This window comes from Tachyglossus aculeatus, assembly GCF_015852505.1.
Source record: "Tachyglossus aculeatus isolate mTacAcu1 chromosome 12 unlocalized genomic scaffold, mTacAcu1.pri SUPER_6_unloc_1, whole genome shotgun sequence".
NCBI lineage: Eukaryota > Metazoa > Chordata > Mammalia > Monotremata > Tachyglossidae > Tachyglossus > Tachyglossus aculeatus.
Genome location: NW_024044828.1, coordinates 929,540 through 944,617, shown reverse-complemented (window position 1 = coordinate 944,617; position 15,078 = coordinate 929,540). Strand labels below are relative to the sequence as shown.

General features: G+C 47.9%; 1 protein-coding gene across 3 annotated transcripts in view; it reads right to left on the bottom strand.

The window, feature by feature from the left end:
- Positions 1-15,078, bottom strand: part of TMEM62 (transmembrane protein 62) — a 43,681-nt gene that overhangs the window by 19,767 nt on the left and 8,836 nt on the right. The window contains exons 3-7 of one of the 3 annotated variants that reach the window (XM_038741531.1): positions 12,013-12,150; positions 8,326-8,371; positions 7,309-7,450; positions 3,271-3,395; positions 2,986-3,108 (exon numbers count right to left, since the gene is read on the bottom strand). In XM_038741531.1, the coding sequence (XP_038597459.1) occupies positions 2,986-3,108; positions 3,271-3,395; positions 7,309-7,450; positions 8,326-8,371; positions 12,013-12,150 (574 nt within the window). Of the gene's footprint in view, positions 1-2,985; positions 3,109-3,270; positions 3,396-7,308; positions 7,451-8,325; positions 8,372-12,012; positions 12,151-15,078 lie in introns of those variants that run through there. The other 2 variants (XM_038741533.1, XM_038741532.1) reach the window with 2 other exon arrangements.

Sequence of the window (15,078 nt, the reverse complement as noted above, 5' to 3'; positions counted from 1 at the left end):
GGGTTTATCACTTTCTCTTTACCACTCATTCAACCCTAAGGCGTGGCTCGGTGGGAAGGGCCCGGGCTTCGGAGTCAGAGGTCAGGGGTTCAAATTCCGGCTCTGCCAGTTCTCCCCCTTCTTCCCCTCCCCACCCCGCCTTACCTCCTTTACCTCCCCACAGCACCTGTATATGAAAATATACACACACACACACACACACACACACACACACACACACACACACACACACATATTCTTCTAGACTGTGAGCCCACTGTTGGGTAGGGACCGTCTCCGTATGTTGCCAACTTGGACTTCCCAAGCGCTTAGTACAGTGCTCTGCACACAGTAAGCGCTCAATAAATACGATTGAATGACTATATATATGTTTGTACATATTTATTACTCTATTTATTTTACTTGCACATATTTATTCTATTTATTTTACTTTGTTAATATGTTTTGTTTTGTTCTCTGTCTCCCCCTTGTAGACTGTGAGTCCACTGTTGGGTAGGGACCGTCTCTAGATGTTGCCAAGTTGTACTTCCCAGGTGCTTAGTACAGTGTTCTGCACACAGTAAGCACTCAATAAATACGATTGAATAATGAATATATATATGTTTGTACATATTTATTACTCTATTTTACTTGTACATTTTTATTCTATTTACTTTATTTTGTTAATATGTTTTGTTTTGTTGTCTGTCTCCCCCTTCTAGACTGTGAGCCCACTGTTGGGTAGGGACCGTCTCTAGATGTTGCCAACTTGGACTTCCCAAGTGCTTAGTACAGTGCTCTGCGCACTAAGCGCTCAATAAATACAATTGAATGAACGAATGAGCTGTGTGACTTCGGGCAAGTCACTTCACTTCTCCGGGCCTCGGTTCCCTCATCTGGAAAATGGGGATGAAGACTGCGAGCCTCCCGTGGGACAACCTGATCGCCTTGTACTCCCCATTCTCGACTGTGAGCCCACTGTTGGGTAGGGACTGTCTCTCTATGTTGCCAACTTGGACTTCCCAAGTGCTTAGTACGGTGCTCTGCACTCAGTAAGCGCTCAATAAATACGATTGATTGATTGATTGATTGTAACCTCCCCAGCGCTTAGAACAGTGCTTTGCACATAGTAAGCGCTTAACAAATGCCATTATTATTATTATTATTACCTCTTTGTGTCCCATCTCCAATTCATCGCAGACCCGTGGGCACTCAGGCCAGAGGAGTTGTGTGGGAGGGTCTTCGAGGGAGAGACACTGCCCGTGCGGGAGAGGACTGGGTGGACAGCCATAATCTTTGTCCCCAGGGGCGTTGGGGGCAAGGTCGGCTACCTTACACAACCGGCCTTACCCCCTAGGGCCAAAGCCGGGGCAATGACTCGGTCCCTTGGGCTCCTTTGGCAGGAGAAGAAAGCGGAGGATGTAGCAATAATAATAATAATAATAATAATAATAATAATAATGGTGGTATTTGTTAAGCGCTATGTGCCAAGCACTGTTCTAAGCGCTGGGGGGATCCAAGGTGGTCAAGGTTGCCCCACAGGGGGCTCACAGTCTTAGCCCCCATGTTCCAGATGAGGGAATGGAGGCCCAGAGAAGTGACTCGCCCAAGGTCACCCAGCTGACCGGGATTCGAACCCAGGACCTCGGACTCCCAAGCCCGGGCTCTTTCCACTGAGCCATGCTGCCTCAGCAGTGGCCACCACTAATCAGTCAACCGCTCAGTGGTATTTACTAAGTGTTAACCGTGCACGGAGCACTATACTAAGCGCTTGGGAGAGGATTATATATTCCCAGGACTTCTTATATTCCCACAGGACCTCAAGGTGGGATGCAAGCAGTTCTCCAACCCCGAAGCCCACGAAGACGATCCGTCCGTCCGCCGGGCCCAGGTAAGGTGGGGGATACCAAGAGCGAGCCCGGGGTCAGAGTACAGCGGCTCCTGGCTTACGGCTCCTCCTGTGGGGGCAGTGGATGCCTCGGTTTCCTCATTTCAGCGCTTAGAACAGTGCTCGGCACGTAGTAAGCACTTAATAAATGCCATCATCACCATCTGTGAAACGGGAGTCGATGACTCTTCTCCCTCTCCCTTACACTTTGAGCTCCAGGTGGGACTGTGTACGACCCAGCGCTTGGTGCGATGTTTGGCACATACTAAGCGGTTAACAACCATCCCAATTATTATTATCATTCCCTTAAATAATAATAATAATGATGGCACTTATTAAGCACTTACTATGTGCAAAGCACTGTGCTAAGCGCTGGGGAGGTTACAAGGTGATCGGGTTGTCCCACGGGGGGCTCACAGTCTTCATCCCCATTTTCCAGATGAGGGAACTGGGGCCCCGAGAAGTGAAGTCACCCAGCTGACAGTTGGCGGAGCTGGGATTTGAACCCATGACCGGGTTCTTTCCACTGAACCACCATAGGGAACATGTCTACAAATTCTGTTATATTGTACTCTCCCAAGCACTTAGTACAGTGCTCTGTACTCATTAAGTGCTTTACAAGTACATTTCATTGATCGATTCTAAGTTACTTGGCCAAGATGTGATGGGCTAGGATAGGTATTAAAAAGACAGGGACACTGAGAGCTAAAATGCCTCAGTAATTTCCTTTCGTTTGAAAATACGTCAAATTTCGAGACATCTTATTTTACTGAGAAGGGAGTGGGGGGAAAGCGAGGCATAGATAGGCTCGGTGTCGTCTTCAGCTTCATTTAAATGGCGATTGAACAGATTCAGAAGCTGCATGCACAGCTACATATCCGACTACAGATTTTTGTTAGTCTGTCATTTAAAAATGAAAAACGACTTCATGCATCTCGATATCCGCCCCCACACGTGAACGTTTGGCCCGTCACAGGTTCTGAATGTTGGTACTTGGCTGAGGATGTTGATGGGAGGACTACAATATTCGAGATTTTTCCTTGCCTGGCTGCCCACCGGGCCCGTATAAAAGAGCTCTACGGAGCAATTCTGCTACGGAGCAATTTCTTGTGCCTTACCTTCTGTTATCCATCCAGTCACCCAGCTCTAACTCCAGGGTGCCTTGAGAATGCTGACTGTGCAAAACAGGCATCAGCCCGCCGAGCGTGTGAAGGTGGCCACACAGATAGGCCGTGGCAGACCTAATGGATGAAAAAACAACAAAAACTGCTTTTACAGGGGGCCGAAGACGCAGCGGGTCATGCCAAGACCGACTGAACTCGGGGGAGAGTCGGGCGGTGAGCGCGAGGCGGGGGAACTAAATTCAACCCGTCTTAGATTTCGGGAGAAGGGAAATCTCTCACCTCATTATGGTCCGGATCCCTGGGGACGGGGAAATGATGGTGGACGTAGGGTAGTGGCCAAACCAGACTGTCTGGTTGCTCCGATGACTCTCCGTGGCCAGCGCTGAAAGTTCTGCCATCTGATTCTGAAACGGCAGGGCCCCGGCGGCGGTCAGTTTGGCCGCCGCCGCCCGCGAACGCGGTTTCTCAACTCTCACCCCGAGCCGCCACCCAAACGTCTGACTCGAGCGCGGCCCTCCGTTCGATAAACCGCTGACGGTTTGGGTGAAGCGCACATTGCGCCGAACGTCCCGGTCGGGATACTAGAAGGGAGACTTTCAGGAGACGATTCAAATCTCTGTCTGCCGTTCCGGGGCACACCGCCTCTCTTCTCGGAGGGAGAGGGAGTTGGGGGAAATCCAGACGAGGAAAGGGAGGCAGAGGGAGCCGGAATTGGAGCCGCCTGAAAGCGCGGACCAGAACTGATATGAATTGGGACTGGTCGGTGCAGGAAGTCTTAAGCAGCGTTCTTTTCCTCCAAAACCTCAGCCATTCCCAAACACGACTGCCGAGGCCTGAGATGTTTGAAGAAAATAATTTGAATATCGCCCCGCTTCGACGCCACGCTAGGCTATTGTGTTTATTTTGTTAATGATGTGCATATAGCTATAATTCTATTTGTTCTGCCGATTTTGACACCCGTCTACATGTTTTGTTTTGTCGTCTGTCTCCCCCTTCTAGACCGTGAGCCCATTGTCGGCCACGGTCTTGTACTTCCCAAGCGCTTAGTACGGTGCTCTGCACACAGTACGCGCTCAATAAATACGATTGATCGACTGAGCGAACGAATATGTGCCAAGTACTATTCTCAGTACCGGGGTGGATAAAGGTTAATCAGGTTGGACACAATCCCTGTCCTCCGTGGGGCTCGCATCCTTAACTCCCGTTTTATAGATGAAGTAACGGAGGCCCTGAGAAGGGAAGCGTCTTGTCCCGGGTCACAGAGCGGACAACTGGAGAAGCAGCGTGGTTCGGCGGAAAGAGCCCGGGCTTTGGAGTCGGAGGCCCGTTATGCGGACTACCGACGGAAGCAGCCGAGGGGGCGGCTCGCCGCGGGGTTGGACCACCTGGCAAACACCGTCAGTCCAGAAGAATGAGTTCCTCCTTCCGTGGGTTTGGACTGTTCTCAAGGACTGCCCTTTAAGCTCCTTATTCATTCATTCGATCGCATTTATTGAGCGCTGACTGTGTGCAGGGCACTGTACTAAGCACTTGACTTATCGAGGTGGGAAAGGCTTGACTTGGTATTTCAACTATTCACACCGAACCAAGAGCAGTTAACCACGGTGACACACGTTCCTAGTGAGAAGGAACATGGAAAAAGTCTCAGTCGTCGGTACTACTTTTGAACGGGAAAGAGGAGTCATCTAAGCACCTTCATTCACTCATTCGATCGTATTTATCGAGCGCTTACTGTGTGCAGAGCACTGGACTAAGCGCTTGGGAAGTACAAGTCGGCAACATAGAGAGACGGTCCCTACCCGACAACGGGCTCACAGTCCTGTATCCAGCTGCAAAGGTTCTTGTGACGAATGATAATAATAACAATAATAATAATTATGGTGGCATTTATTAAGCCCTTACTATGTGCGAAGCACTATTCTAAGCGCTAGGGAGGTTACAAGGTGATCAGGTTGTCCCATGGGGGGCTCACGGTCTTCATCCCCATTTTCCAGAGGAGCGAACTGAGGCCCAGAGAAGTGAAGCGACTTGCCCAAAGTCACCCAGCTGACAGTTGGCAGAGCTGGGATTTGAACCCATGACCTCAGACTCCAAAACCCGGGCTCTTTCCACTGAGCCACGCTGCTTCTCTAGTTCCCTCCTCTGTATAATGGCGATTAAGACTGTGAGTCCCATCTAGGGACCGTCTCTATATGTTGCCAGCTTGTACTTCCCAAGCGCTTAGTACAGTGCTCTGCACATGGTAAGCGCTCAATAAATACGATTGAATGAATAAATGAAGACAAGCTGATTCGCTTGCATCAACCCCAGTGCTTAGTACATTGCTGGCACCCAGTAGGCATTCATTCATTTATTCATTCAATCGTATTTATCGAGCGCTTACTGTATGCAGGGCACTGGACTAAGCGCTTGGGAAGTACAAGTCGGCAATATCTAGAGATGGTCCCTAATTGAAAACGGGCTTACGGTCTAGAAGGGGGAGACAGACGACAAAACAGAACATGTAGACAGGTGTCAGGGTCGTCTGAACAAATAGAATTAATGGAATTTATTCTATTTCATTTATTTTATTCTGTTAATATGTTTTGTTTTGTTCTCTGTCTCCCCATTCTAGACTGCGAGCCCACTGTTGGGTAGGGACCGTCTCTATATGTTGCCAAATTGTGCTTCCCAAGCGCTTAGTACAGTGCTCTGCACATAGTAAGCGCTCAATAAATACGATTGAATGAATAGAATAGAATTGGCACTTAACCAATACCATAAAAAAGTAACATCTGCCAGTTTCACATTTCTAAGGTATATTTTATGTGCTCCTGGCAGCACTGACTATTACTATTATTGTTGTCATTGTTATTATTATTGTATCTGTCATTACTACACGTCAAGCCCCGTTCTACGTGCTGGGGTAGATATGGATTGGGGCTTGCAGTTTAAGTAATAATAATAATAATAATGATGGTATTTGTTAAGTGCTCACTATGCGCCAAGCACTGTTCGAAGCGCCGGGGTGGATACAAGGTGATCGGGTCGCCCCCCGTGGGGCTCCCAGTCTCCATCCCCATTTTCCAGATGAGGTCACTGAGGCCCAGAGAAGTGAAGTGAGTTGCCCAAGGTCACGCAGCAAAGTAGGTGGGAGGATGATTTAATCCCCAAATCACACGGCGAGCAATTAGCTGAGCTGGGATTAGAAGCCGGGTCCTCCGAGTCCCGGGTCTACGTCCTTTCTGCTAGGCCATGCCGCTTCTCCTTCAGATGACTGTGCTGAAGACACACTTTCCCTGATTCCCTAACAACACGGTAGTCCAATCACGCAGGGAAAACCCATGTGAAGGCAGAACGGTGTGACTCAATCTACCGGGTTACAACTCATCTTCCTGTTTTTAAAGCCTAACGTGGGGTTGAGGACGCGAAAACGGCTCTGTAGCGTGGCTCAGTGGAAAGAGCCCGGGCTTCGGAGTCCGAGGTCATGGGTTCAAATCCCGGCTCCGCCACTCGTCAGCTGGGTGACTCTGGGCAAGTCACTTCACTTCTCTGGGCCTCAGTTCCCTCATCTGCAAAATGGGGATGAAGACTGTGAGCCCCACGTGGGACGACCCGTTCACCTCGTAACCTCCCCGGCGCTTAGAGCAGTGCTTTGCACATAGTAAGCGCTTAAAAAATATCATTATTATTATTATTCATTCATTCATTCAATCACATTTATTGAGCACTTACTGTGTGCAGAGGACAGTACTAAGCGCTTGGGAAGTACAAGTTGGCAACAAATAGAGACAGTCCCAACCCAACAGCGGGCTCACGAGGATGAAGACTGCGAGCCCCCCCGGTGGGACAACTTGTTCACCTTGTAACCTCCCCGGCGCTTAGGACAGTGCAAAGGCACATAGTAAGTGCTTAATAAATGCCATTATCATTATTATTATTATTATTATTATTATTATCATCATTATTATTACTATATGGAACTAGTCAGGCCCTAAGAGCTGAAGGAACAAAGGGGTGGAACTGAGCCGGCTTTGGTTCTCTCCGGCTTCCAGAGGTGGGTGGCAGGCATCAATCAATCAATCAATCGTATTTATTGAGCGCTTACTGTGTGCAGAGCACTGTACTAAGCGCTTGGGAAGTACAAGTTGGCAACATATAGAGACAGTCCCTACCCAACAGTGGGCTCACAGTCTAAAAGGCATAGGTGAGCTGACTCGGTTTCGGAAGCCACGGGAAACGTTTTTCCCATGAAGGAGTGACATCTCAAATCCGCTCCGGGAAACCAAGCCGCCGAAAATGCCCAGCCCGCAAGAAGGGAAACCACATTTACCGTACCTCGTTTAGGATGCCAAAGAAATTGTAGGGTCTCTTGGGCCCGGGGCTGGGGGTGGCGTCCACGCAGATGAAAGAGTAGTTTCCGAAAGAGGTGCTGTGGATGTAATGGAAGGCACCATCCTGACGTAAAACAGAGTATTTTCTGTAGGGGGAAAAAAAAGACACGGAGTTTTCGGCATAATTCCAGAGCCCGAGAAAGAATCCAAGCTCTTTCAGTGCAAACGTCTCCGATTTCATCTTCGGAGGATTTCCGTGAGCAAGCCAGTCACGCGTACGCTAGACAGAACTGAACGCTGTTCGCTCTGAAAGGGAATACAGAAGGAGCAAGGGTCAGGAAACTGCGCGACTGCTTCGCCTCTGGAGGACGGAGGGCTTTGGGTGACTCGGATCTCGACATGAGGTTCTGAGCGGTTGAAACGCTCCCGTCACCGGAAGGGGAGACGTCCCCCAAGGTCACCGGTCAAGGGCAGAGAGCAAAGGCCCTCCCTCCTTCCCAATGACGCGAGAGTTTCTCCACCGACACCACGTCCGCTCACAGTTTCTCTGGATGAATTCCATCTTTCCGACCATCTTTTTTTGATACTATTAGATGCTTACTCTGTGCCAGGCACTGTGGCTCTGTGGACAGAGTCCGGGCTTTGGAGTCAGGGGTCAGGGGTTCAAATCCCGGCTCCGCGAACTAGCTGTGTGACTCTGGGCAAGTCACTCAACTTCTCTGTGCCCTCATCTGGAAAATGGGGACTGTGAGCCCGCCGTGGGACCACCTCATCACCCTGTAACCTCCCGAGCACTCAGGATAGTGCTTTGCACATAGTAAGTGCTTAGTAAAATGCCGTCATTATTACTAAGTGCTGGGCTAGATACAAGATAATCAGGTCACGGCCTTCATCCCCATTTTACAGAGGCGGTAACTGAGGCACAGAGAAGCTGCCCAAGATCTGCGGAATTAGGACTCGTGTCCCCGTACTCCGCGCCCCTGTACAGGAACGGGAAGGGGTCGGTCGCATTTTTGAGTACCTGTAGTAATTCTGGATGCTCTTCAGATTTGGAATATTGAAGGCGTCTATGGTGAAAGAGACGGATGTTAGCGATCGATGAAAAGAAAACCGATCTGCAGCGGTAGCGCGATTCGACAAACGGACCCGGATAAAAGGTCGCTCCGAATGAAAGCGGGAAGAGAGGAGTCCCAGAAGGAGCGGAGGGAACGACGGCAGGAGGGGAGGGGCCCCAGTGGGAATCCTGAAAACTTAGGGAAGGGGTGTCCGGAGGGCCGGGGAGAGAGTCGGCTGTGGGGAGCCGCTCGCTTCCGGGTCCCTCCCTGGATTTCCTATCTCTCTTTTCGTGGCTCTCCTGGCTTCCGCCGCTGTGCATTTTCATAAATCTACATCACACACCAGTACAATAAATACTGACTTTGGCAGAACCAATTTTACAACACCAGTATTCAGCGTCTACTTCGATGCTGGCGCAAATGGATTTTACAGAGTAATTTCACAGCTGCCACCTACGGAAACTTATTCCACGAAATTCCCATTTTAACTGAAAGGAGAAATACTACGAGGGGGTTCCTCTCTGTCATACGGAGGCCAAGACGCCAGGAATCTAATGAAGTTGTGGCAGTAAAATCACCCTGATGCAAAGCTGAGGGGCCCAGAAGAAAACTCTGGGCTCACAGAAGGGGGAGATGGATAACAAAACAAAACATGCGGACAGGTGTCAAGTCGTCAGAATAAATAGATGTAAAGCTAGATGCACCTCATTGACAAAATAAATAGAATAGTAAATATGGACAAGTAAAATAAATAGAAAAATATGGAATGCTTCACGATAAGAACAGTCTGATGAGAATTTCACTGTTAATAATGATAATAATTTGGGTATTTGTTAAGTGCTTACTATGTGCCAAGCACCGTTCGAAGCGCCAGGGAGGATACAAAGTGAGCAGGTTGTCTCATGTGGGGCTCACAATCTTAATCCTCATTTTACAGATGAGGTAACTGAGGCAAAGAGAAGTGAAGTGACTTGCCCCAAGTCACACAGCTGACAAGCGGCAGAGCCAGGATTTGAACCCGTGGCTCCCAAGCCCCGGGCTCTTTCCACTGAGCCACTGCTGCTTCCCCTGACCCATCTGAAATGAAATCGTAGGGTTGGAGACATTCATTCATTCATTCAATCGTATTTATTGAGCGCTTACTGAGTGCAGAGCACTGTACTAAGTGCTTGGGAAGTCCAAGTTGGCAGCATCTAGAGACGGTCCCTAACCAACAGCGGGCTCACAGTCTAGAAGGGGGAGACAGACAACAAAATAAAACATATACACCAAATAAAATGAATAGAACAAATATGTCCAAGTAAAATAAATAAATAAATAAATAGAGTAATTCATTCATTCCTTCAATCACATTCCAATAGTTATATTAAAGAAAACAGGGCACGGAACGGGGATCCAGAAGGCTTTTCCTCTCGAAAAGTGTCACGTGCCGGTGGACTCGATGGTTCAGAATAAATGCTGACTTTGGCAATCAATCAATCAATTGTATTTATTGAGTGCTTACTGTGTGCAGAGCACTGTACTAAGCGCTTGGGAAGTACAAGCTGGCAACATATAGAGACAGTACCTACCCAACAGTGGGCTCACAGTCTAGAAGGGGGAGACAGACAACAAAACCAAACATACTAACAAAATAAAATAGAATAGATAGGTACAAGTAAAATAAATAAATAAATAGAGTAATAAATATGTACAAACATATACACATATTTACAGGTGCTGTGGGGAAGGGAAGGAGGTAAGATGGGGAGATGGAGAGGGGGATGAGGGGGAGAGGAAGGAAGGGGCTCAGTCTGGGAAGGCCTCCTGGAGGAGGTGAGCTCTCAGTAGGGCCTTGAAGGGAGGAAGAGAGCTTGCTTGGCGGGTGGGCAGAGGGAGGGCATTCCAGGCCCGGGGGAGGACGTGGGCCGGGGGTCGACGGCGGGACAGGTGAGAGCGAGGCCTAACGGTGAGGAGATTAGCGGCAGAGGAGCGGAGGGTGCGGGCTGGGCTGGAGAAGGACAGAAGGGAGGTGAGGTAGGAGGGGTGAGGTGTTGGATGAACAGCCTTGAAGCCCAGGGTGAGGAGTTTCTGCCTGATGCGCAGATTGGTTGGTAGCCACTGGAGATTTTTGAGGAGGGGAGTAACATGCCCAGAGCGTTTCTGGACAAAGACAATCCGGGCAGCGGCGTGAAGTATGGATTGAAGTGGGGAGAGACACGAGGATGGGAGATCGGAGAGAAGGCTGGTGCAGTAGTCCAGACGGGATAGGATGAGAGCTTGAACGAGCAGGGTAGCGGTTTGGATGGAGAGGAAAGGGCGGAGCTTGGCAATGTTGCGGAGCTGAGACTGGCAGGTTTTGGTGACGGCTTGGATGTGAGGGGTGACAGGGGTGGCAAAACCAATTTTACAACACCAGTATTCAGGGCCTACTTCGATGTTGGCCAGAATGGATTTTACAGACGGTGGAAGAGTAATTTCATATCTGCCACCGATAGAAACTCCTTCCGGGAAACAGCGGCTCTCCCTGCCTCTTGCTCTCGGAGTTGCAGCCCCTCTCCCGCTCCCGTTTTTCAGCTCTCCGGCTCGAGTCCCGGTCGGCCCCAGTTTTCCTCTTCCTTAGCTCACGTCCCCGCTCTGTGGGCTTTTAACGCCGCCCTCTCTTTGCCCTCCAGAGCCGGGGGAGAAGAGCCCCACCAGGCCAAAGCTCGTGGAGAAGAGGGGGCAGGGGTCCTCTCCCGGGCCTCCTCCTCCGCCCTCGCCCGCTTTCCGCCCCGTCCCCGCGGCTTTGGCCTGAGGAGGGGTCTACGAGCCGGGGAAGGGGCTGCTAAATTAGAAAACTCCGTCAGGACAGTTTCGCGGGCCGCGCTAGCCACAGAGAAGAGAATCGCTCAGAGGAGGCCTAGCTGGGGGCTCAGGGAAGAAAAACTCGCACAACTAGGAGGGTAGACATTTGCCTGAAGTGGGTAACGTGTCTCCCGACAGAGCAGTGGTCGGGTAACTTCCTGATACCCTGGCAATTAAATATAATAATAATAATGGCATTTGTTAAGTGCTTACTATGTGCAGAGCACTGTTCTAAGCACTGGGGAAGTTACAAGGTGATCACGTTGTCCCACGTGGGGCTCACAGTCTTCACCCCCGTTTTACAGATGAGGTCACTGAGGCACAGAGAAGTTAAGTGACTTGCCCAATGTCACACAGCTGGCAATTAAACAGGAAAGGAAGCCGTTATCTGTATTATTAGTCGAACTGCGGACTTTGTGCCGTGCGCTCGTTGCGGGCAGGGAATCTGTTTGCGAACTCTGTTGGACCGACTCTCCCAGTGCTCTTCAGATAGTAAGCGCTCAATAAATTCATTCGATCGTATTTATTGAGCGCTTACCGTGCACAGAGCACTATACTAAGCGCTTGGGAAGTATAAGTCGGCAAACTATAGAGATGGCCCCTTCCCGACAACGGGCTCCCAGTCTAGGAGGGGGAGACGGACAACGAAACAAAACACGTGGACGGGTGTCGCGTCGTCAGAATAAACAGATGTAGAGCTAGACGCACCTCACTGACAAAATAAATAGAATAATATGGACAAGCAAAATAAATAGAAAAATAGGGAACACTTCACGCACGTGCGTGTCATATCACGGACTGGTCTGAATCCCGGTTCGGAGTCATACCGTGATTGCCCTTGATGTCTAGCCACCGGGTTTTTTCCGCGACGCGGGTCCTCTTCAGAACACCCTGATAGGTTTGCCATTCCACCTCGATCTGCTTAGATCCCATCTTATCCCGCGTTTTGGCATCCGTCAGGTCCCCTGTAAATTTAGAAAGGTAACACACTGCGTGATTTCCATGGAGTCCACTGGCGTTACTCCCTTAAAAAGGCACACTGAAGGAACAAAGAGGAAAGGGGAATGTGATTGGTATTATTCTGTTTATATCAAGCGCTCAGTACAGTCTCTGCACACGGTAAGCGCTCAATAAATACGATTGAATGAATGCTGCAGACTGGCACAAATTACCATGGCCAAGTGAGTTCTAGCATTTACAAATGCCATTGTTATTATTATTATTAACAAGTACCATCATTATTATTGAACTTGTATCCTCCCAGCGCTTAAAACAGTGCTTTGCACATAGTAAGCGCTTAACAAATGTCATCATTATTATTATTGAACTTACTTGTATTCCCCCCAGTGCTTAAAACAGTGCTTTGCACATAGTAAGTGCTTAACAAATACCATCATTATTATTATTGAACTTACTTGTATCCCCCCAGCGCTTAGAACAGTGCTTTGCACATAGGAAGCGCTTAACAAATACCATCATTATTATTACTGAACTTACTTGTATCCCCCCCAGAGCTTAGAACAGTGCTTTGCACATAGGAAGTGCTTATCAAATACCATCATTATTATTATTATTATTATTATTCAAAGGTTACTTTGTTTTTCAAATGGTATTTGTTAAGTGGTCTAAGTGGTGGAGAGAACACGTTTATTCACTTAATCGTATTTATTAGGCGCTTACTGTGTACCGAGCACTGTATTAAGCGCTTGGGAGAGTACAATACAACAATAAACAGACACATTCCCTGCCTATTCATTCAATCATATTTATTGAGCGCCTACTGTGTGCCGAGCACTGTATTAAGCGCTTGGGAGAGTACAATACAACAATAAACAGACACATTCCCTGGCTATTCATTCAATCGTATTTATTGAGCGCCCACTGTGTGCCGAGCACTGTATTAAGCGCTCGGAAGAGTACAATACAACAATAAACAGACACATTCCCTGCCTATTCATTCAATCGTATTTATTGAGCACCTACTGTGTGCCGAGCACTGTATTAAGCGCTTGGAAGAGTACAATACAACAGTAAACAGACACGTTCCCTGCCCACAACAAGCTTACGACTCTGTCGTTCCCTCCCAGGCACTTATCAGCGTGCTCTGCAAAAGGTTATGTTTCCGAACATAACTCCGAAAATTCACTATTTCCTAGAAACTGATTTTAAGCAGTTGCAGTTCAGTTGTGAGCATTGTAAAGTGTCAAAAAAACGCCCAAAGAAACCGAAAGACGTTCACTTCAAATTTTCCACTTTCCAAGCGCTTAGTACAGTGCTCTGCACACAGTAAGCGCTCACGAACTACGATTGAACGAATGAATGAAAGGGTAAGCGCAATATAAATACCACTAATTGTACGTGATACAATCCTCCCCAGACAGTTAACTTCCCATTAATCAATCAATCGCATTTATTGAGCACTTACTGTGTGCAGAGCACTGTACTAAGCGCTTGGGAAGTACAAGTTGGCAACATATAGAGACGGTCCCTACCCAACAGCGGGCTCACAGTCTTTTCCCGACAAAAGGATGTACCACATAACGCTGGTTGCTGATATAAACAAGGCCTTAATTGTAACCCAAATGAAAAATTCCCTTTTGAACTGCTCCTGTCCAAGAGGAAAAGCAGTCCGACTTTTCTCCGCAGCTCAGTAGCCCTAACGTGAACAGACCAAGAAGCGAAAGCATCGTTATTATTATTTCCCCCTTCTAGACCGCGAGCCTGCTGTCGGGTAGGGACCGTCTTTATACGTTGCCAACTTGTACGTCCCGAGCGCTTAGTACAGTGCTCTGCACACAGTACGCGCTCGATAATAATAATAATAATAATGGCATTTGTTAAGCGCTTACTATGTGCAAAGCGCTTGATAAGTACGACTGAATGAATGAATTTCATCTCAGGCTCCACAACCAAACACGCTGGGACTTCACACTGTGCAAAACGGTACTTTTTAAACAGCGGCCCGCTGAAAATAGTCAAGTCCTTTATTGGGAAGACTTTGTTCACCTTTCCAAAAGAAGCTCTAAAAAAATTTACGCTTCTTTGCCCTGATTAAAAACAAATCTCCTCCACCTGAGGAGTGTCTTCTCTAGCAGATACACGGCAGTTGTGAAGAAAAGGCCCCTTGAACACAAAAGAATATAAGTAAAGTAGGCAATCATTTCTGATAGAAAACATGTTTTCATTACACAGTTTCATTCATTCGATCGTATTTATTGAGTGCTTACTGTATGCAGAGCACTGTACTAAGCGCTTGGTATACAATCATTTCTGCTAGAAAACATGTTTTCATTACCCAGTTTCATTCATTCATTCAATCGTATCTATTGAGCGCTTACTGTGTGCAGAGCACTGTACTAAGCACTTGGTATGCAATCATTTCTGCTAGAAAACATGTTTTCATTACCCAGTTTCATTCATTCATTCAGTCGTATTTATTGAGCGCTTACTGTGTGCAGAGCACTGTACTAAGCGCTTGGTATGCAATCATTTCTGCTAGAAAACATGTTTTCATTACCCAGTTTCATTCATTCATTCAGTCGTATTTATTGAGCACTTACTGTGTGCAAAGCACTGTACTAAGTGCTTGGGAAGTACAAGTTGGCAGCAACAAGTTTGAATAGAGTGCAATGAAATAATAGGGTAACATTGTTACCAGAATTCTAGGAATGCAGTTTTCAGGAAATGGCAGGATCCTGTGGAAATTTCCCTCTCACCTCTCCATTAACAACGCAAAAGGAACTAATGGCCACTATTTCAAATTCACTATTTCCTAGAAACTGCTTTTAAGCAGCTGCAGTTTCCCTGTGAGTAGTAATGAGCATTGAAAAGTGTCAAAAAAACAAACACACAAACCGAAAGAAGTTCACTTCAAATTTTAGCCTTTCTAGAGC